Source organism: Leptopilina boulardi, unplaced genomic scaffold (assembly GCF_019393585.1).
Source record: "Leptopilina boulardi isolate dan_hultmark-lab unplaced genomic scaffold, ZJU_Lbou_2.1 LbouV2_51, whole genome shotgun sequence".
Taxonomy (NCBI): Eukaryota; Metazoa; Arthropoda; class Insecta; order Hymenoptera; family Figitidae; genus Leptopilina; species Leptopilina boulardi.
Window position 1 is genome coordinate 1,272,096 of NW_026137996.1, and position 21,616 is coordinate 1,293,711.

Genomic DNA, 21,616 nt, shown 5'->3' on the forward strand with positions numbered 1-21,616 from the left:
GAAATGACCTCTAAAATTAGCAGATTAAACCGTTAAAAGTATCATCATAGATTTAGCATCATTACCAGGTTCTGTACCTTTTTAACTGAAGAGACTTTCACTCATGAAAACGAATACGTATATATATATATACATATATAACCCAACTGTAAAAAATAATGACTACTGAAAGGTATACGAGAAATTTAGTAGGTTGAATTCTTGGGCCATAAGTCATCAATGGAAAATTTTTTTAGATTTTCGTTAATTAATTCAATATATAATAATTATTATAATTTAATAATAGCTTCATATAAATTAAATTTATTATAAAGAAAAAGGAAAAAAAAATTAATAAAACTATATATAGGTTATTAAAATAGAAAACAAGTGAAAGTAAAAAAACCTTACTAAAAGAAAAAAAAAGAAAAGAATTGAAAAAAAAATTATTTGTAAATTCTATTGAATTTTCTTGGTTATTGACTGTCTGACCATGCAAGAGTTGTTCTACTTAAACGAAACTATGGTATGTTAAAACTACTTTTTCCACTTAATTTCCTTATTTTTCTTCAATAATTTTTATTCAATAAATAATACCTATTCAATTTTTAATAATAAATATAAATAATAATAAAAAAATAATAATAATAATTTTACGTTATATTATTATTAATAACTTTTAGGTTATGTTTGTGATATTCAATAAAAACTTATTTTCATTTGACCTAATTTTAATTTCTATAATGACAAAAGCTTTTTATCGTTAAACCCGTCAAACCAAAACATAACCTAAAAATTTTTTGACGTAAGTCTCTTTTTCTCTCGTATATACAAATTATCAATATCAATGAAAATGCAAACGTATATATACATTCAGCATGAATGAAATAAATCAAATCCTCATCCTTTCCCCGTTGTATACAAAAAAGAAAAAAAAAAAATTGTATCGAAAGTTTCGTCATCGTATTTCTGAATAAGACAAATGTTGAGCACATTGGATTACGTTATAAATATATATATATAGTTGAGTGGTTCACGTGCTCGGAAATTTATCAAAAAAGAAATGATAATAAAAAAAAATCATCATATTCTTTATGTATATATATATATAATCCGTCATGGAATATGGAATTTGGTGTCACTATGCATCCAAAGTAGTCCGCGGCTCTACGCCATCACCAAGAATTAGTAATCAGGATATGCTCGCAACTGGTCAGCAAACAACTATATATACATATATATTTTTTTCTGTATAAACCAATACATGTACAGTATTCTTCAACCATGTCACATTGAAGCCTATATCATTCATTATTCATGAATAAATATATATACTAGAAGAACACACAACTGTCCCCAAAATTCCATCACTCAAGAATTTCATCGAAATTTGATATTATAATATTTGAATTTTAGAATATTGAAAAAAAAACTAAGATATATAAATAGCTTCTATTTAATTTTAGATTAATATATTATTTTTTTTATTCAATTTAAATTTATTGTAACAATTATCAAATATTATTAATTAATAATAATAATAATAATAATACAAATAATTATATAATAATAATAACAATAATAATAATATTAATTATATAATAATATTATTATTATTATTTATAATTACTTAATTTATTATATTATTTATAATAATAGTAACAATAATAATAATAATAATTGTTATTATTATTGCAATTTTAGTTTTAAATATTTGAGTATTTGAAAATTCGCGCTACCCACTATACGCAGGCGCGGACTTTGCGCTTTGTTGGCAGCAATGCGTTTTGACGTTTCATGAATTTGGAGGTTATGTGATAAATGTGCCATCAACATGAATGCAGAAATAAATAAATTTAATAATATTATTAATAAAAATTGCAATGTTAATTTTCTTTCTAATGAAAAGGTAACGCTTGCTAATAAGGATTTAGCTGTATACGATAGACATAAAAGACTTATAAATTCTTATTATCGTATTCGTTCTTTAAAAAACATTCCAAGAGACACGTAAGTCGAAAGTTGTATTTTAATTTTTTATTATTAAATCTAATATTTGTAATTTAATAACAAATTTTTCATAAAGAAAGCAAAATTGCCTTTATATTATTTTCAAATATTTACATTTTCAATATTATTTAGGTTAAAAATCTTGTATAACTCATTTTGGAGGACCTTTTTTTTAAATAATTTTTTTTTTTAAATTGATTTAGTTTTAATGATTAGTTATTACAGATACACACATTGTGTAAGATATCTAAAGTTGTAAGTTCTTTTTTTTTTTTATTTTTTTTCTTTTAAAGCGTAGGGTAGTATAATTATAAATTTTAATTATAACAAGCAGCTCTTGACGTTTCACCATGTGTTTCGAGGTCACGGGATAAAACTGACTTTGACGTTATTCGCGATAATCACAAATTTTTGTGGGATGATGATGAAGAAGACGAACCTGAAACGTGGGAAGCACGTCTTGCTAAAAAATATTATGACAAATTATTTAAGGAATATTGCATTTCCGACTTGACTTATTATAAATTCAATAAGGTAATAAAATATCTATTCAAATATCTATTTTAAATTATTAATACTCATTTTTGTATTTGATTTCATTGTCATTGTATTTTATATTTAATTTATTGCATTTAGATAGCACTTCGATGGCGAACAGAGAAAGAAGTAATTGAAGGCAAAGGTCAATTTGAATGTGGAAATAAAAAATGTAATATTAAAAATGAACTTCGATCATGGGAAGTTAATTTTGGTTATGAGGAGCATGGCGAGAAAAAGAATGCTTTAATTAAATTAAGTAAGTTGCAAAAAAAAAAATCAATCAAAATTTTCATTACAAGATTTGTTTTTAAATTAATTTTTCTTTTTTTTTTTAGGATTGTGTCCTGAATGTTCAATTCAATTAAATTATCGATCAAAAAAACGTGAAGTTAAAAGAGAAAAAAAATCACTCAAACGATTGCAACATTGTTCAACATCACGTGATAATTCTGGTCCATCACGTAAAATTGAAATTGAAATTAAAGAAACAAATAGTGAAGAAAATACACCGTCTAAAGAATCTGTATCAACAAAAGAAACCCCAACGGCTGATGAAAGTCAATCAGAATCGGAAATTTGGAAAAATATACCATTGGAAGAAGAAAAAACAAGAGAAGATGAATTTGAGGAATATTTGGCTGATTTATTGCTTTGATTTGTTATCAAGAAAAAAAAAAAAAGAAATACACTTTTTGATTTACGCATGTGTTAAAAATAATATTATTAACTTACATTCAATAGAATACAATAATTGATTTATTTAAAATAAAATCTTACAAGTTTATCGCATTTTACATTGTGCATTTAATATAATGCTGTACAATTTTTTTTTTCAATTTTCCAAAAAATTTCTTTTTTATTGACTTTAGAATAAAAATCTAATCAAAAAAAAAAAATTGTGCAGAATTATTGATATTTAAGCAAAAAAAAAAAAATTTGAAAAAAGGAAAAACTATTATATATTTAATAATTCTGTACACACTGCAAATTTGTTTTTTGTAAGCTAAACTATAAAATATATTTGTATATATATATATTAATTCACTCTCGAAATACAAAATGACTTTGATTACTTCAAAAAGAGAATTTATTTATAAAAATTTCTAAAATTATAATTTTTTTTCCTAGATATATAAAATGAGTCTTGTAATTTTTTTTTTCTTCATAATTACTAATCTATTATTACGTAATAGTTACTAATTTAATATTACGTAAAAACTAATTTATATTACATATTTTTTTAATTATTATTATAATAGTATCTAATTATCTAATTTATTTAAAAAAAACAAAAAAAACATTTTTTTTCTTAATTTACAAATACGTAATGCGATTAAAAATACAAATCAAATATTCGTCATATTTTAAACTTCGTCAGATAATGAATATTGACCTTTCGTTTTTTATAATCACTTATTATACTATCGATTAAAGGCATTGACACTTTTTTTTCAAATTAAAAATTATTCAGTGTCAAAAAATTTTGACAAAAAATTTATTTTTGAAATTTAAACAATTTTTCAACTATACATATAAAACTTTAACAACAATAGAACAAACAACATAGGAAAAATATTTATCTTAAAGTAATTAATGAAATATTTGTGATTTGTTCTTCTATATTGCTTATATTATTGTCGTTAAAATTTTTTTTTTTTTTTTTTTTTTTTTTTTTCAATAAAAGTATACATATATACAAAGATACATTTGTTAAAATTTACTCAATACTAAAAATTAAATTTTCTTATTAAAATATTATTCTTTCAATTTACTATTTGGAACAAAAACAAATGCCACAGAATTAATTTTTTATCTTATTTGAAAGATAAGTTTAAAAAAAATATAAATTTGCACAAATACATTGTTTTATCTATTTAAAAAAAAACAATTCTAAAATATAAAATAAATTTTTTGCAATTACTATTTCGTACTTTTAAGTTTGGAATTTTTTTTTTTTTATAAAACAGTAACAACTGAACTACTGTTTTTTTTTTTTTTATAGTAATACTTTACACGCACCTGTTCTATTCGAATTTTCGATGTAATTATCCTTGAGTTGAGAAATAATTTGCAACAAGCATTTTGAATCAGGGATTTTATGAATTTACGGTTCTTCAATTTCCTTTTGAATTCTTTTTTCTTGATTGTTTTGCTTCTGTGAATCGGAGTCTTCGTCGCTACAATCCTCGTCATGTGTGTGAGTCACGTTTCTTGGAGTTTCAGGCCTCGCATGTGGAATTTGAATATTGTTCGTCTCTACTTCTAAAGTTTTCTGAATAAATTGAAAAATTCAAAATTAGTATTTTTTTCTCGAGAATTTTGTCAAAAAATTTTTGTTAAACACACACACAAAAAAATATCCCAATTAGTAAAATTATTTTAATTTTTTAATTAAAAATAAAATAACTTACAGTTATTAATCGACTGTGTTCTTCTTCTTCATCAGGAAGTTTGAAAGTTCTTGTTCGACTAATCATTGGAGTTTCCATGACAAATCGTTGTTCATGTGCGACTGTACTTTCGTGAGGCATCTAAAAAATTTTATTTTAATAAAAAAAAAAATAATAATAATTTGTCGAATTAGAATTTTAAATTAAAATTTAAAACTATTTTCAAAATACTTACAAGCATCGCAGGCGCTCTAAACATATACGAAAAGGGATAATAAATTAAATTTAAAAATGTGGCAGCATAAAGGTCGGCATATCTAACAACTTGGCTGCTGAAAAATGTTTGTCTGCTTCCACTTCTAAAAAGAGATCCCATCATTCCATAAGCGAGATCCATTTTATGTGTCACGTCTCTTATTGACGCTCTTAATTTTGATATATCCGGTTTTTCTTTGGTACTACTGTCTAAATTTCTAAAAAAAAGGAAATTTTTATTTAAAAGAACTAAATAGTAAAAAAATTAAAATTATGATTAAAATTTGAAATTTTCACTTACTTGTACATTTCTCCCAACATAACATCCAAACTTTGTAACTCGGCGAAAAGTTGACATTTGTCAGTCCAAACATGAAGTTCCTGAACTAATTCAGGAACAATTAAAAATGTTCGCCAACCTCGGATTTTTTTGCTTTTTAAAATATCACCAAATATATGATCTCCAACGTATAACACATCTTTACCTTTCGCTCCAATCATTTCCGTAAAAACATCACAAGAACCACCAGAATAAACTTCTCCTACATTTGAAAATTATTTATTATTTTTTCTTTTTATTAAAAGAATTAATTATTTTTTATGAATAAATTATTATTAAACTCACCCGTATGAAGTGGACCCTTATGAGTACCTAATTTTAAAGCTCCTGTTTTTGTATCCACTTGCCTTAAAATTGTACCTTCTCCAAAGAAAAGTGGCTTTCTAGCGCCAACAACAATGGTATCGAAATATGTTTTCCAATTTCTATGCGGTTCGTCCGACTAGGTGAAAAAAAAAAATTAAATAAATACAAAAAAACAAAATAGACTTTTAAAAACAATACTTTTAAAAAAGTATCTTACCCTCGCTCCATGAGGAAAATCGAATAAATATGTCATAATTTTATTGGTAAACACATAATCACTATTAGTGAGGAGAAAAACTTTGGCACCACTTTCTCTTATTCTGTCAAGAAACATAGGCAATCTCTCGTCTTTTTTAACATACTGATCTAAATTTTCAATTGTTTTACTCTTTAAATCACCTTGAGAGTGAATCCAATCAACGGCACTTCTTACATCTTGAAAGATACTTTTAAAGCTCATTGTTAATTCACCTTCTTTTACTCCCGTTTTTTCCCTTGAAAATTGGGGAGAATTTGTAAAAAAATCTATTAAACATGCCAATAAATATGTTTCTGGCAAATTAAACAAAGTATTGAGAACATAAACTCGTGATTCGTCCAATTGTAGAAATTTATTTGGATACAATTCATAAACTTGGGAACTGAAATAAAAATATTTCTTTATTAAAAAAATATTTCATAAATAAATTATTATTATTAATTTTTTAGAAATATTCAATTTTTACTCGAAATTTTCTTTTTTTTGAACTGAATAATAATGTAAATAAATTATATTTATTTTTATAAAAGAATGTTTTTAGAACGTTGATTTGTCACGTCTTCTTTTTTTTTTTTTTTTTTTGTTATCATCCAAATAGTGTAAATAAAAAGAAGAAAGAAAAAAAAATGACTCATTGTGCGAATAGAAAAACACAAAGAGACGTTTTCTGATTCAATGTACATTACTTACTGCTTTAGAAATTCAAATCCATGAACGCAAACTAAAATATTCCCGTAAGCGTCAACTTTAAGAAGATTGCCATAAAGCGTATCGAACCATAATCCTCTTACTGGAAAACTTGGATCGTAATCAAACTCTTTAAGTTCACGTGGATAGCCAAGAGAAACCAATCGATCTTTTAGAAGGTCAAATCCAAGTTGTTCATACTGGGGAGATTTGTACTCTGAGAAAAAAAAGAACTCAAATTAAAAATTTAATACATTAATTAATTTTTTCAATAATAAATACGTAATTTAGTTACGCTTTTTTTTAATTCTTATTTGAAAATAAAAAAATATTAAGAATTAGTTTTTCTATAATATATTTCTATTAGAAATGAATAATTCAATAGTAAAAATTACATTTTTTGAAATATCAAAAAAAAAAGGAAACAAAATCCTTACCCGCCAGTGTATAGTCCATGTCAAAGCCATAAAATTTAATATTTTCCAGATGAAGACTTCTGTTCACAAATATTCTGAAATACAAAGAATGAAAAAATTAAATTAACATGAAAAGACATAATTTTTGAGAATATGACATTTGTTTATTCTAAAGTAAATGAGTTTTTTTTTTTTTCATAAACCGGTTTAGAGCATGTATCCGATACACTGAAAGTTTTTCAACACGTGTATAAACAGAATGAATAGAACTTGATTCACTATCACAAGTACACATTGGAAAATATAATTCTTTAATCAATAAAATAATTTGTTGATAAACAAATTTTCATTGGTTCTTCTTTTATTTTTGTCGAGATTTTTTTTTTTTTTTTTTTTTTAATAAAACAAAAATTTCTTGAAATCACAAAAAATTAGAAATCACTTACTCATGTGGAGCAAAACGTCTTTCACTAGCAAAATTTTCTTTCTCCTTCATAGTTTTTATTAACATTTTTCAATTAAATCGCGTTCATTAAATAATAACTGTAGGAAAAAATAAATTATAAAATTATAATTTTAAATTTCTCAGTTTCAAATTTTTATGCAGACTCTAAGACATTCATTTTTTTTTTTTTTCTTAAATAAAAGAGCAACGATAATGCAAACAAGTAAGTAATTATTCTTTTGTAAATTTTAATCAGAAATGTTTATAATTTTGTAAATCGAATTCCGTCATGGCCCTGACTTCTGAAAAATTTTCAAACATTAACAAGAGCAGCTTTGTCTTTTTTTGACCTCGAAGAGCACTTATCAAGCTTTAAAAAGTTCATACAAAGCAACTGTGATATTTGAATTAAATAAATTCGAAGATAATATGTACAATCATTATAAATGAGATGAAATTTCCGGAGCAAATTTTGAACACTGAAAGGGGAACAATTTTTTTTTTTTTAAATTAAAAGAAACTAAAAAATTGTTTCTAAGATTAAATAGAAAAATATTTTAATATAAAAAAAAATTAATTTAAAAACAAAGGTGTTTAATTTTGTTCGTTTCCTGATTATTACATTGTTTTGCATCTTCGCAAACTTATGACATTAGATGTAATATTATTCAGAAATTTATCAGAGAGAGAGAGGTCGTTTACCTTTCCAACTATTCAACAGAATAAAAAATTCTAATTATTAAATTCTATTTTTCAAATCTATTCTTTTCTTCCTATGTATTATTCAAGAATACGATTTTTTTTCTATTCTGCTAAACGTTCTTTACAATTCAAATAAATATATTTTTGCCTCATCAGACAAAAACATATTTAAATTATATGCAAAATTAGTCAAATATATAAATATTACAAAATCAAAAGTACAAAAAAAAAAAAATTAATAATCTAACGTCGCTGAAAATAAAATTTTTTCATTTCAACTCGTATTTAAAAAATTTGCAGAGTAACGGTAGAACTGTCGTTGTAAGATCTCGGCGGCAAAAAGGTGAGTCAGTTATTGACATGTTTTTCATAAATTCATTTCACAATAATATTTTAAACGACGCAACTCTCATCAAAATGAATCCTGTTTTGCAGCATCTAATATCATTAAATAATGATTAATTAAATAATAATTTTCATCAAAATATAATTTTTAAAAATTAAACTCATATTAAAACTATTTTTCAAAATTAACGTACTGTAACGTATATCAAAAAAATTATTTTTAAAAAACATTTTTCACAATATTAAAGAAACTGAATTAAAAAAAAATTTTTCTTTCTTTATTCTAAAATAAAAACAAAATTATAAATACAAAAAAAAATGTAAATTTCCTCTTGTTTAAAAAAAAGAAAACAATTGTCAATGAGTCTGCAAAATATATATACACGTTACTGAAGAATTTGTAAAAATAATATTTTCGCATGACACGTACACGTGTATTATTTTAAAAAACAAATTTCTAATCACAATTTTATTTATTCAAAGACAAATGGTTTGACTGTAAATAAAAGAACGTGGAGAACAAGTCCATCCAACAGCTAAACGTATACTGATCTGAGCTTTACAAATACGATCGTTGATATACCATAGTATAGCTACAGTATATACAACGAAGAAAGATTGACGACTTGACCGACTAAATCGGTGTTTCCTCTTCTTACCCATGCCCTCCCCCCCTTTTGGTTTCCATCGTTTTACACACCTATCACCTAAATAATCGCCCCCATCCCCCCTTTTATAATTTTGAACTAGGAGCAACGAGAATGATGATCGCGTGCAAAATTTCACGCAAACTTGGCCTATCTGCAAAATTACTTGTTACGAGTTTCCAAGTTTACAGAGTGAGTCATGACTGTTGGAAATGTACTTCAACTTGAAATGTGGGCTAAAGTTTTAACGTTCTGTTTTTAAAAGTTGTAATTTTTTTTTTTTAAAAAAAAAGACATTTTTTTACAAAAATTAATTATTGGCCCAGTTTTACTCTTTTTTTCACGCTTTCACTGAAACATTAAAGTAAAATTTGTCAATAAAATTAATTATTAAATTAATTAAAATTAATTATTACATTTTAAATTATTAAATTAACTAATTAAAATTAAGTATTAAATTAATTAATTTAAAATCAGTATTGATTTTACATATGTATGTAAAAAGAAATGCTTTTAAATAATTGCAAAATTATATTTTGTAAACATTTTCTGATTTAATTACTGACCTCTTGACAATAATAGAAAACTTTTTTTTTTTTTTTTTTTAATAAATAAAGCAATAATTTGCCGCTATTACAATGCGATTAACTTGGTTAAAATGAACTATAAAAATTATCATTATGATCATAAACTTTTCTGCGTTTGCAGTTTAATTTTATTCGTAATTAACTGGACTTTGTTTTAAATAGAACGCAAATACACAAATAAGTGAATGTTTTCTTTGTTAAAATGTAAATTTCCAAAATGAAAAATTTTCATATTCTAGAAAAATGAAAACCAATTTTATAATTTTGGAAAAAATATAAAAAAAATTAAATACAAATTTTTAAATATTTCAATAACTTTCCAAATTCGTACATGCTTCAAAAAAAAAAGAAAAATGTAAATTTCTTCTAAAAATACATTTTTGTAGAAATGTTCTATCTTAAATCAAATATATTTGAATGAAATTGACAAATCGCTGTGTAAGCATTGAGAAATTTTTGAATTATTTATGGAAAAATATTTTTTTTTTTTTTACAAAAATGATGTGAATTTTTAAGAACATGAATTTACGTTTCTCAAACTATTTTCAATTTTTAAGTTTTTTAAAACAAATATTAATAAACTTCATCTTTTTTATTTATAAAAATTCTTTTTAATTCAATAAAAAAAAAAAAGAAAAATATTTAATTGCCGCACAATATAAATGGCGCTTTTCATGTTAAATATATAAATAATCACGTTGACATTGCGAAACGCAAGTGATACAGAATAATTAATTAAATTAATGCATTCCTACTTTACAATTTGTGCCAAACCCTTTTGCCAAGCCGGAAATAATGTTTAATTGGAAAAAAAAATAATGACAAACCACGACGTCTTTCTCTCTAAGAAGAAATAAATTTTTCCCTTTCCAGAATTAAAAGTTAAAATAAAAAAAAGGATTTATATACCCTTTTTTTTCATTCAGCACTGTAATTAAATTGACAACAATATTTTTTTATTATCAGTTTGTTTGGAATTTTGAAAAAAAATTCTTCTCATTATCTTTGTTATTATTCGTGTATAGTGCAAAAATCAAAGTTGATTTGATAATCGTATGTTTTAAAATTCAAATATAATATATCCTCTCTTTGTCAATGTTATTTCGTAAATCCAATATCTTTAGTTGATGAGACTTGTTTTCCTCCGGGGGGTCGTGGAAATTTTAAATTAGCTTATCTCAATGTCCTGATCGTTGGCTCAAGTTAAAAAGAAATCGTTTTTTTTTTCAATAAAAAAAAAAAAAAAGTGTGAAATAAATTTAAAAACAGTGTAGATTTGTAAGATATTAAAAAATCGAAAACAAAATCTAAATTTTACAAAAAAAAAAATTGTTTTTCATTTGAATTATTTTTTTTTTTCTCTTTAGAAACGGACAAAAAAAAGATCATGTAAAAAATTTAAATTATTAAAAGTACTTAAATTGTAATTTACTTTTTATAAAACTAATTATATTTCTAACTTTAATACGATATCATTCATAAATTTCTCTTTCAAAATATGATTCTAAATTATTAAATTGACTTGAATTAATTTTTCAATTGAAATTTTAATTTATGTATTCAAAAACATATTTATTCTCATTTAAAAAAATTTTTTTTTCTCAATAATTATTAAATAATTATTCGAATTAATTGTAATTAATGAAATTCCTGTTTATTTATTTTCTCAATAGATCTGTTATTATTTTTCTATTATGAAATTTTACATAATCATAATATTTCCAAAATAATCACATATAATTAATATTTGAGAGAAAATTGAAATGTTGATAATTTAAACGCGCTAATTTAAGAATTAGTGGAATCGATCGCAATTGACTTTTTCGCAACCTTATAATCGCCTACGTTGGCAGGAATTATTGATCGCAGGTAATATCTTAACGAGTTTGAATGTTAAGAGACTTTCTGGGCTTATCGAGTACACAAGACTTTACACGACATCAAAAGCTTTGATCGTTTGCAACTATAGAGACTTGCGCACTAATGTGATCTTCCCACGCGTTCTGGAATATCTGCATTGCTCATAAAAAAAAAAAAAATCTTTTATCACTTCTTCCAGTTCACATAATGTTGCACAGCTTTAATAAGTTATAATTAAACAAAACGATTATATATAAACTTTCTCAGAAATATTCATTCATAAAATGAAAATAATTAATCTCAAATACGATACAAATTTTCCAATATTAAAAATAACTTCCAATTTATTAACTTAATCATTAATTAATAATTATCGATAATTTAAATAATTAATAATTTTTTTTTAAATATGAAATTAGTGATAAAATATTTTTTATTTTAATTTAATTGTAAATTATTTAAATTTACTTTTTAATTAATTTCCGTAAACACACATAGCGCAAATATCTTATATACCATACACCAACATCATTTGCGATAAAGTAATTGACTCTTTTGAAATGAAAGAAGATAAAAAAAAAAAAAAAAAGAAATTATTGTGAAAATAAAAATCAACTTCACATTTCAATAACATCAAATTAATATAATGTGTGAATTTAAAAATGTTCAAACATCAATAACAAATTCAATTTGAAATTAAATTAAAAATTTCATTATTAATTTTTATAGTTTTTGATATCAGTAATTGAACTCTTTGATAATCATTTAATCGATTGGAATTAAGTCTCACGGTTCATATCGAAAGAAATTTCTTATGCTCACATTCGTGTGTAATTTAAATCTCTTGCAATTAAAAGGAGTAGATAAAAAAAAAGGTTAAACAATTTTTCTCATTCCACTATATATATATATATCATTAAACAATTAATTTGTTGATAAATTAATTATTTTATTTTCAGCATTATTTAAAAATTGTAGTCTACTCTAATAGGTTATTTCTAATAGTGTCCCTTTTTGTTCCATTCAGTCTTGCTATTAGGTAAATAAAATGCTTAATTTCTCATTTACCTTAAACTATCTTCTTTTAAATTGAAAGATAAATTTATAATCCCTTTTTTATATCATTAATAAATCTCTGTTTTTTCTCAAATGAATTTTTTTTTTTTTTTTGTCGAGAATTTTCTGCAAAATTACCTGTGACTTAATTCACGCTTGTCAGTTAATGAGACTTGAGCACATTCATTAAAGCTGTCCGACACACGTCGAGGTTTTCTAATACGTTCATTTCTTCCTAAATCCTCTGATGTTGGCAGACAAAAATTCGAAATGACATTGTCAACATTTTCATCAGGCAAAAGATATTCATCCGTTTGAAAACGTAATTTACATCCTGTCCAAATAAAAATATTTTAACATTCAAATTTTTAAAACAAAAAAAAAAAAAAATAAGGCACGAAATAAAAAAGAATCCTATATATTTTTCTCGAATTTATTAAATTCGACAAAATTTCTGAATCTAGAAAAAATTGTTCACGTTCTTTTAAACTAGAAAAAAAAATATATATTTATCGTAAATAAAATAATTGATATTTTTTTTCCGAAGAATTTTTTTTTATCTCTCACCTCTTTCAAAGAATTACATTATATATATTTTATTTTTAACAAAGGAGGTCACCATCTTTGTTTGAAATTGTTAACCAACTCGAAACAATTTTCCTGCAAATATTGACCTCCACAACTAAATAAATATTACAAAACTGGGGCTCACCATTTTTTACAAAAGTTGAATTTATCATATCATAATTCATAATTTGAAAGAAAATAATAATAATAGAAAAAAAGTCGATATCACTTATTAAAAAAAAAAAATTTGGCAACTGAACAAATTCAATAAAACAATTCCAAGTGCGGGAATAATGATCGCTCTTCGGAATCTATCACAAAACTGAATGACGCCATTTAAGTGGTGAGATTTCAATACCAGGGAATAATGAGTAATTAGATAAGACTATAAGGTTACGATAAACATAATTTTTTAAAAACAGAGGTCATTTACGCGCATAACGATGAAAGGAAAGATGGAAAAATTTTCTCCCAATGATTGAAATTATCTCAAAATTATGAAATAATAGAAAAATCGAATTTTCGATGTTGAATGATATTAAAATTAATATTAGTAGAGACCAGAGGTATATATATATATACATATATAAATAAAATTCAAAAGATAAATAAGTCAAATTGACAAAATCTTATGAAATACCTAAAGATTGTTCGCAATAACTGTGACTGATAAGCAAGTTTGAGACAAAAAATTTGAAAAATAATAAACACTTGTCAGAGTGACAATAAAATAATTCATTTTTCAAAAAGAATAAATTTCAATTCACTTGGTGTCGTTAATTTAATTTTTATTAAATTTTATCATGAAAAATTAAATATTAAAAAATTAATAATTTCCACGAGTTCATCTCCTTCCTCTATATTTAGATCGGATTTTATTCTCAAACACGAAGATATTTTTGACAGCAGGTGGGAGTTGTTATTACTGTTCTTGATAATATAGTTTTATAAATATTTCAGACAAAAAAAAATCAAATTTCAATTCTCATAACATTCAAATAAAAAAGAATTTTTTTAATCATTTCTAATTTAATTATATGAGACTCCTTTTTTTTTAGAAAAATCTACATTTAAAAAATTTTTTTTTTTGAATATTTTTCTTTGAAATTGTCTATTAGACTTTGTAACAAGAGAAGGAATTATTAATTATAATCAAAATTGAAATTCTTCACGTACGCAAAAACTCTATAAGCTTATTATTTATGTCGAGACGATAAAGCGATAAACATTCTTTAATTACACAATAACCTAGAGACATCAAACATAGCACGATATGATCATGACACAAGAAATTTTGCTGAAAATTCACCGCTTATAAATATTAATTATTGTAAATATTATTATTATTATTAATTTCATTAATTGACAAACTAGAATCTAAAATTGTTGAGCAGATTCAATGTTTTTCAAAGAATTCAATTACATATCGCAAAAAAAAAATAATTAGGAATTTTATTTAAAAAAAAAAAGAAACTAAAAAAATTTCAACGAACCTTTGACCAGCTTGACGATAATATTTTTTGTGACCACTTCCATCTCCGTCAAGAGGTGTCGTTGGAACGTGATGATCCATATCCATGATTAACTACAAAAAAATAAATTCTTAATTAACTGTTCTTTAAATTATAAATAAAAGAATTTTTAAATTACATTTTTTTTAATTATTAATTTTTTTATCATTGCAAAATATTGAGATCACGTTTCTTATGAAATAGAAAGATTATTCTAATTATACAAAATACAAAGATTATTTTTAGTACAAATAAAAATAGATTATTTAAAAAAAAAAGAAAATATTTTTCAATTATTAATTAATAAGCAATGTTTTAAAAACTTGTTTAATTATCATAAAATATTACCTAATTTTTAAGGATTTATTCCTTAGAAATTAATAATTTAAAAAATTTGTTATTTATAATTTTATATTAGTATAAATTAATAAACAAAAAGGAAAATCTATTTCTTGGTAAATATAGTTATTAAATAAACAATTAATATTTCTAATTAAAAATATTTCAAGAATTTAATATGCAAAAATTGCTTTTTTTGGTTTAAAAAAAATAACAACTAGACAAAATGAACTACAAACAAATAATAAGATAAGAGAAAAAATAGCGATTATTGAATATTTTAACAGAAAACAAAGTTTTTTCTTGATTTACTTAGTGTAAAATATGAAATAATTAAGAATCATGCAAAAATTCTTACACAATTATTGTTGAACGTCTAAACGCCTTATACCAACTGGATACTGATTAAAAAAAAAAAAAGATAGGAATTTCACGACAAATAAGTTAAAAAAGATGTCAAATCGACGAGGCAGTCAGCGCCCTCGTTGAACTATACAAAGAGGATTTTATAGAATACTGAAAAGGCGCCGTTTATAAAATTTTCGAGAAATTCTTTTTCATTTTCAAAATATTAAAAAAAATTTCATTTAAATTATCTACTCTAATTTTAAATGATAAAAATTAAAATCTAATAATTATTTCTCAAAAAAAAAAACAATTTCAAAGTAAAATCCAAATAATTTTTCAATGAAACACTTTTACAATGAGTAAATATTTTTAATCGAATTTAAAAAAAAAAATTAAAAATTCAATTTTGATTATTTTGGCAATTTTTCTAAAAAAATTCAAATCTACTTTGTAAATGTAAAAGTTTTTAAATTTCGCTACATTTTTCTGTTTTCTGTTTTAAAAATAAAAAATTTTGCTTTTGTTTCGAAAAACAGAGAAATATTACAAAAATTTATAATAAAAAATAAAAAATTTCAAACAATAAACCGATTATTCAATGGCATAACATATCGATGCAATAATTGCTCCAAAAAAAAAAAAAAAAAAATCGAAGGCGCAGTGTGGTCATGAGTTCCATCTTTGTGCGTGCGTATATAGTTTGGTATTCTAAAATTTTGTAAATTCTCTCCATAAAATATATTATCACTGACAATTTAAATAAGACTTGAGAAACAATAAATAATTCAAAAAAAATTATGAAATAAGGAAATTTTTTTTTAAAGAAACAAATAAAATAGATAATGCACCTGTCGAATTATTGTGGAAGAAGATATCGTTCGTAGCGCTCTCTGATGCTCAAGCGACGTTAAAATTTGAGGTAAAATTCTTAAACTCGCCAATTTTGCGATTCTCCATGCGTCCGCGGTAATCATCATGTTCCCGTGAATAATCCTGACACTGTTTTGTGAAGTTTCGTGCTTGAACAATTGTGTTGCATTGTACCTATTGCGTAAAAATTAATCCAATTTAGTTGACCTCGACATAACATAACCTTTCAAAATTGACAGAGCCGACTATAGAACTTGTTGGAGAAAAAAAAAAAAATAATAATTATTCGTCCTTCAAACATTTACTCACACTAAAATTATTTGCGGTATATTTGTCACCTTTTTTTTATCATATAAAATTATTTAATTCACTTACAGGCAATTTTTTTTTGTGATACAGTTTTGTTACACATCCTTTATTGTCTTTCCAATTCGTTCATCCTAAAAATTCAATAATTTAAAATTTAGTTTATTATTCTTTGATTTTCGTTTTTTAGATATATAAAAAAAAAAAGAAACATTACTCCAAAAGATAGTGGACAAAATTTAATTTTTATTACTTGTTTATATTCGCTGTTGCATGAATATGAATTTTATAATATTGCTTTAGTATTTTCTGTCGTCCTCAAAAAAAAGATAACTCTTTTGACAGTTGACACTTGGCTTTATTTTTTCGCAACACTTATTCGATTATAAATGATTTTAATACAGACACAATTGGAACGATTTATATTAATTTTTATGAAATTAAGAAGAATTTATTCTTAAATTCTTAAGGAATTTATTTTAAAAATAAAATTCAAAATTTAGTAGAAAAGATGAACACTATTTACAAGTTGTAAATTGTTTTTAATTTGAAAGAGTAATTTTCTCACATGACAAAGATTTTATTACGTAATTATAAAAAGGAAAAAAAAACAGAGAAAAAACAGGATTTTCGAGAACGACAGTAGCAACACTTTTGTTATGTCATGTTTTTCAATTTAGACTGACGCGCCTTGAAAAATATATTGTTTAGCTCAATAGTTTAATAGTTTTCTCACATTGTTTTTCTCGATTATTTTTTGCATTCAGCGAATGTAATTTATTTTCCAACATAGAATAGTTACTATTTAGTTATTAGAAACAAGCTTCATCATCTTTACGTACTTACATTTATTTATTTTTTAATGCATTTACACTTTATTTTGTCTTATAATCCACTGTCAAAAAATATAAAATAAAAAACAATGAACATATAAATGAATTGAGTTTTATTTTGTTTCATCCACTCTAAAAATCATTTAATATTTTTTAATTGCAACACAAATTTTGTTTGCATGTTAGATGTTTCGAATTTTCAATTTCCTTTTTTTTTTTTTAAATTAGAAGAATTTATAATTAATATTGAATGGACATTTTTCTTCTTTGTAGAAATAGAAAAATAAAAAATAAGATTAATATTTATTAGATAATTGTCTAATTAATGTTTAATTTTATATTTATTCAATAAATATTTATCTAAAATGGAAAATTTCACTGTTTTTTTTTTTTTTACTCTAATTTTCAATTTCATTGGATCTTTTTAAAATCATTGAATGGCGATTCTGTGAATAATCAGCAAACGATGTACTAAAGGCAAACATTTTTCTAAAAAGATTCGCGATTATAAATTCTTAAGTAATTCAGCCAGTCAACAAAATGAACAATCAAGCATTCAGTTTGGCTGAGAGGCTCATACCATCGACTTATGTGCAACAAGGATTAAATGCGAAAAAAACACGTGAAAATCAAATAAGACACTTTATCGAACACGTGAGTAATCATTAATAAAAGTAAATTAACCCTTTGAGTCAGAAATTTGAAAAAATAAATAAATAAAAATAAGCCAAAAATTCTGAACGTTCAAATGAATGAAATATTTTTTTTATATCTATAAATTATTAAAAATTATGTAAAATAAGATTATTAAATTAATAACTTCTTTTTAGATATTTAAAACAATATTTTGTAAGAAAGAAAAAGAAGTTGCAAAAAAAAAACTCGTTCAAAACTTTTGGCTCATAAAAAAAACCGTTCTTACTTTCCCTTAGAAATAAAACATAGAAAACAAGAAATTAAATTAATATCTGTCTGAAAAGGGTTAATTTCGTTTTAAAAAAATGAATTATTAAATAATTATATTTACCTCTAGCGAAAATGGCCAGAAGATGGATGGGACGATGCGACTATAGAAGCATTTTTAGCCGATCTTGCCCAAATGGACAGCAACAATTTTCCCTCAAATTGCAGTGTTGGCGAACGAGAGGCAAGAATTATATCAAATATTGTTGCTAGACGACATTTTCGTATGGGTCATGGAATTGGAAGATCCGGTGATTTGGAGGAAGTTCAACCAAAAGCAGCTGGTAGCAGTCTCATGTACAAGTTGACAAACGCTTTGGTCCTGGAAGTAATTCGATACATGGGTAAGAAACATTTTCGAAAAAAGAAGTCTTTCAAATTAAATATTAAAATAAAAAGAATATATTATTTTTTTTTTTTTCAGGAGTAAAAACAATAGCGGGTTGTTTTCTATCGCCAATGGCTACGGGCATGAGTTTAGTTCTTTGTATGTTGACATTCAAACAAGACAGACCTCGAGCTAAATATGTCCTGTGGTCGAGAATCGATCAAAAATCAAGTTTCAAATCTATAATCACAGCGGGTTTGGAGCCAGTGGTTCTTGAAATGCAAATAGTTGGTGACGAACTAAAAACTGATATGCAAAGGCTCGAGGCACAAATGTCAGCGTTAGGTGAAAGCGTTGCTTGTGTACTCACAACAACAAGTTGTTTTGCTCCCCGTGCTTGTGATTCAATTGACGCAATTGCTGCTCTCTGCACTCAATACAATATTCCACATTTAGTGAACAATGCTTATGGGTGAGTTACATTAAATCAGAAATAAAAAATTATTACTAAATCTTTTCTTTTTTTTTAGTTTACAGAGTACAAGATGCATGCATCTGATACAAGAGGCCTCGAGAAAAGGAAGAGTTGATGCATTTGTTCAAAGTACGGATAAAAATTTTTTAGTTCCAGTAGGTGGTGCAATAATTGGCTCATTCGATAAAAATACATTGGATCGAATATCAAAAATTTATCCTGGTCGTGCCAATGCAAGTTCTGTGATGGATGTTATGATAACGTTATTGAGTCTCGGTATGGCGGGTTATAAGCAATTGATTGCACAACGAAAAGAAATGTATTCATATTTAAAAGATGAATTAGGCAAAATTGCCAATCGTCATGGTGAGAGACTTCTTGATACAAAGGGAAATCCAATTTCAATGGGTATGACACTTCAATGTCTCAGTCATCAACATGATAATAAACAAGTGACAATGTTGGGTTCCATACTATTTCTCAGGAATGTCAGTGGAACAAGAGTCATTACAACAACAGATTCAAAATTAATTGCCTCACATAAATTTGAAGGTAAACTGAAAAATAGATTTAATATTAATAATAATAAATAATGAATAATAAATAAATAGTAATAAATACCTTGAATTTTCGGAAATTTTTCCACAGGTTGGGGAGCACATAATAGTAATTATCCGGTACCATATTTAACAGCGGCTGCGGCACTTGGTATGAGACGATCGGATGTCGATATGTTTATTCAAAGACTTGATAAGGCATTGACAAAAGTGAGACGACGATCGGCTCCAGTTACACCAACAGCATCTTTGGCTGGTTCCAGTATCAATGGTGATGCAAGTGGTGCTGGTGGTCCAGGGGAATCAAGTACAGCATCCACCAGCCGAGCAAGCAGTAAAGACAGCCTGCGAAAATGAACCGTAATCAACGCAACTGGCCAGTCGAATCAGCACATTAATCTCAATTTATAAGCATCTGCTTATAAAAAAAATTGTCTTCTTCTTCTCTAAAATATCTTCAATCATCTAACTATTAAAAGTCAATAGATAAATAACTATTGCAATTTTTTATTAGAAAAAAAAAAAAAATTTATTTATTGACTTTATTTCATTGACAATCAGTATTAATTATATTTATTTATCTTATAGAACATAAATATCAAAAGAGATGATTTTTTTTTTTTTTTTTTGAAGATATTTTAGAGAAGAAGTAATTTAATGAGCTGATCGATCTGTCCTTTTGCGTTGAGTAATCGACGATTTAGAAAAAAACAATATTAAAAAAAAGGGTCTTTTCTCACCAAGAATTAAATTAATATTTACTCAAGAACTTAGTATATTGTTTTTTTTAACAATTACTATAGTGTTTTGAGTGAATGTAAAATGAAGTAAATAAAAATCCTCGAATAAAGCTTTTAATCTAGAAAAAAAAATTGCCGATATGAACAATAGCAATCAAATTTAAAAAAAAAAAAACTCAAAATAAACACTTTTTCTTTCATATGATAAAATCAAATTTCTTTATTTTTTTATTTCTAGTGTTAATACTTTTTAAAAATATTCCACACTATTTTTTTTCCAAACTTTCCACTAAAAACTGATTTTTGCTTTTATAACATTTTTTATATATCAATCAGAAAAAAAACTTGTACCTTTTTTTAAAAAAAATGAACATTTTCTCGAAAAAAAAAAAAAAAAAAAAATTGTGAAAATTTCCGAGAGAAATAAATCATAATGATTAAAGTAAAGATAAACTAATAATATTAAATATAGTTTTCCTATTTTTTTTTTTGTCACGATTTTACGAATACAGTAGAATTTTCGCTCCATGCAGAAAATCACTGCCGACAATGAAACTGATATTTGCAATTTTTCAAAAAATGAAAAATACTATCTAGGAAGAATTAAATTCTAAATTCCAGTATTTTTTTTTTTATTTTTAATGAAATTAAAAGGAAAAAAAAAGGAATTTAGAATTTTTTTCGTTTTTTGAAAAATTTTGCAAAATTTTTTCTTCATTCTGCCTTTTGTAGAAAAAAAACAGGCTACGATTCAAAAAAATAAATGGCAATAAAAAAAAAAAAACGTAAAAAAAAATCTGTATGGATTTATGCTATACATATGTCACAATGTACTCTCATTGAATACTATATACTTGGCTTTATATCATTATATATAGTGTAATGAGAAAATTAGAAAAGAAAATCTATTAGAAAATTGAAAGGAAGCACTTTTGATAATTCAAAAAAAAATGGT

At 24.5% G+C, this 21,616-nt stretch overlaps 3 protein-coding genes across 11 annotated transcripts; 2 read left to right on the forward strand and 1 right to left on the reverse strand.

The window, feature by feature from the left end:
* The first annotated feature begins 1,771 nt into the window (after window positions 1–1,771).
* Window positions 1,772–3,425, forward strand: LOC127289842 (protein FRA10AC1). 2 transcript variants are annotated; one of them, XM_051318048.1, is made up of 4 exons: window positions 1,772–1,989; window positions 2,352–2,523; window positions 2,626–2,785; window positions 2,865–3,425. In XM_051318048.1, exons 1-4 carry the CDS (start codon window positions 1,814–1,816, stop codon window positions 3,182–3,184), a joined length of 828 nt encoding a protein of 275 aa, XP_051174005.1. In that variant the 5' UTR covers window positions 1,772–1,813; the 3' UTR covers window positions 3,185–3,425. The 2 variants fall into 2 exon arrangements, with proteins under 2 accessions (XP_051174005.1, XP_051174006.1); XM_051318049.1 differs by having other exon boundaries at window positions 1,772–1,888.
* Window positions 3,426–4,330: 905 nt separating this feature from the next.
* On the reverse strand, window positions 4,331–16,583 carry LOC127289834 (cytosolic purine 5'-nucleotidase). 6 transcript variants are annotated; one of them, XM_051318033.1, is made up of 11 exons: window positions 16,438–16,583; window positions 14,885–14,976; window positions 12,963–13,158; window positions 7,204–7,277; window positions 6,770–6,983; window positions 6,038–6,461; window positions 5,800–5,956; window positions 5,476–5,716; window positions 5,155–5,392; window positions 4,941–5,060; window positions 4,331–4,801 (listed from the first exon to the last, which is right to left on the reverse strand). In XM_051318033.1, exons 2-11 carry the CDS (start codon window positions 14,925–14,927, stop codon window positions 4,634–4,636), a joined length of 1,875 nt encoding a protein of 624 aa, XP_051173990.1. In that variant the 5' UTR covers window positions 14,928–14,976; window positions 16,438–16,583; the 3' UTR covers window positions 4,331–4,633. The 6 variants fall into 6 exon arrangements, with proteins under 6 accessions (XP_051173990.1, XP_051173989.1, XP_051173992.1 ...); XM_051318032.1 differs by lacking the exon at window positions 16,438–16,583 and adding an exon at window positions 15,600–15,726; XM_051318035.1 differs by lacking the exon at window positions 12,963–13,158 and having other exon boundaries at window positions 16,438–16,579.
* On the forward strand, window positions 16,374–21,299 carry LOC127289838 (O-phosphoseryl-tRNA(Sec) selenium transferase). 3 transcript variants are annotated; one of them, XM_051318042.1, is made up of 6 exons: window positions 16,374–16,508; window positions 18,096–18,252; window positions 18,632–18,905; window positions 18,986–19,361; window positions 19,420–19,916; window positions 20,013–21,299. In XM_051318042.1, the coding sequence occupies exons 2-6, from the start codon at window positions 18,139–18,141 to the stop codon at window positions 20,276–20,278; spliced, it is 1,527 nt and encodes a 508-aa protein (XP_051173999.1). In that variant the 5' UTR covers window positions 16,374–16,508; window positions 18,096–18,138; the 3' UTR covers window positions 20,279–21,299. The 3 variants fall into 3 exon arrangements, with proteins under 3 accessions (XP_051173999.1, XP_051173998.1, XP_051174000.1); XM_051318041.1 differs by having other exon boundaries at window positions 16,375–16,508; window positions 18,059–18,252; XM_051318043.1 differs by lacking the exon at window positions 16,374–16,508 and adding an exon at window positions 16,700–16,784 and having other exon boundaries at window positions 18,059–18,252.
* The last annotated feature ends 317 nt before the right edge of the window (window positions 21,300–21,616 follow it).

What these genes read in the sequence shown, in the direction of transcription:
- LOC127289838 (XM_051318042.1), top strand. Translation starts at nt 18,139, where the DNA reads ATGAACAATCAAGCATTCAGTTTGGCTGAGAGGCTCATACCATCGACT. An exon ending in GGAAGTAATTCGATACATGG is followed by an intron (nt 18,906 to 18,985) that starts GTAAGAAACATT and finishes TTTTTTTTTCAG; the next exon opens with GAGTAAAAACAATAGCGGGT. An exon ending in TGCCTCACATAAATTTGAAG is followed by an intron (nt 19,917 to 20,012) that starts GTAAACTGAAAA and finishes ATTTTTCCACAG; the next exon opens with GTTGGGGAGCACATAATAGT.
- LOC127289834 (XM_051318033.1), bottom strand. Translation starts at nt 14,927, where the DNA reads ATGGAAGTGGTCACAAAAAATATTATCGTCAAGCTGGTCAAAG. An exon ending in GGATTTGAATTTCTAAAGCA is followed by an intron (nt 6,462 to 6,769) that starts GTAAGTAATGTA and finishes TTTTTATTTCAG; the next exon opens with TTCCCAAGTTTATGAATTGT. An exon ending in ATGTTGGGAGAAATGTACAA is followed by an intron (nt 5,393 to 5,475) that starts GTAAGTGAAAAT and finishes CCTTTTTTTTAG; the next exon opens with AAATTTAGACAGTAGTACCA.
- LOC127289842 (XM_051318048.1), top strand. Translation starts at nt 1,814, where the DNA reads ATGAATGCAGAAATAAATAAATTTAATAATATTATTAATAAAAATTGC. An exon ending in AAAAACATTCCAAGAGACAC is followed by an intron (nt 1,990 to 2,351) that starts GTAAGTCGAAAG and finishes ATGTGTTTCGAG; the next exon opens with GTCACGGGATAAAACTGACT. An exon ending in GAATGCTTTAATTAAATTAA is followed by an intron (nt 2,786 to 2,864) that starts GTAAGTTGCAAA and finishes TTTTTTTTTTAG; the next exon opens with GATTGTGTCCTGAATGTTCA.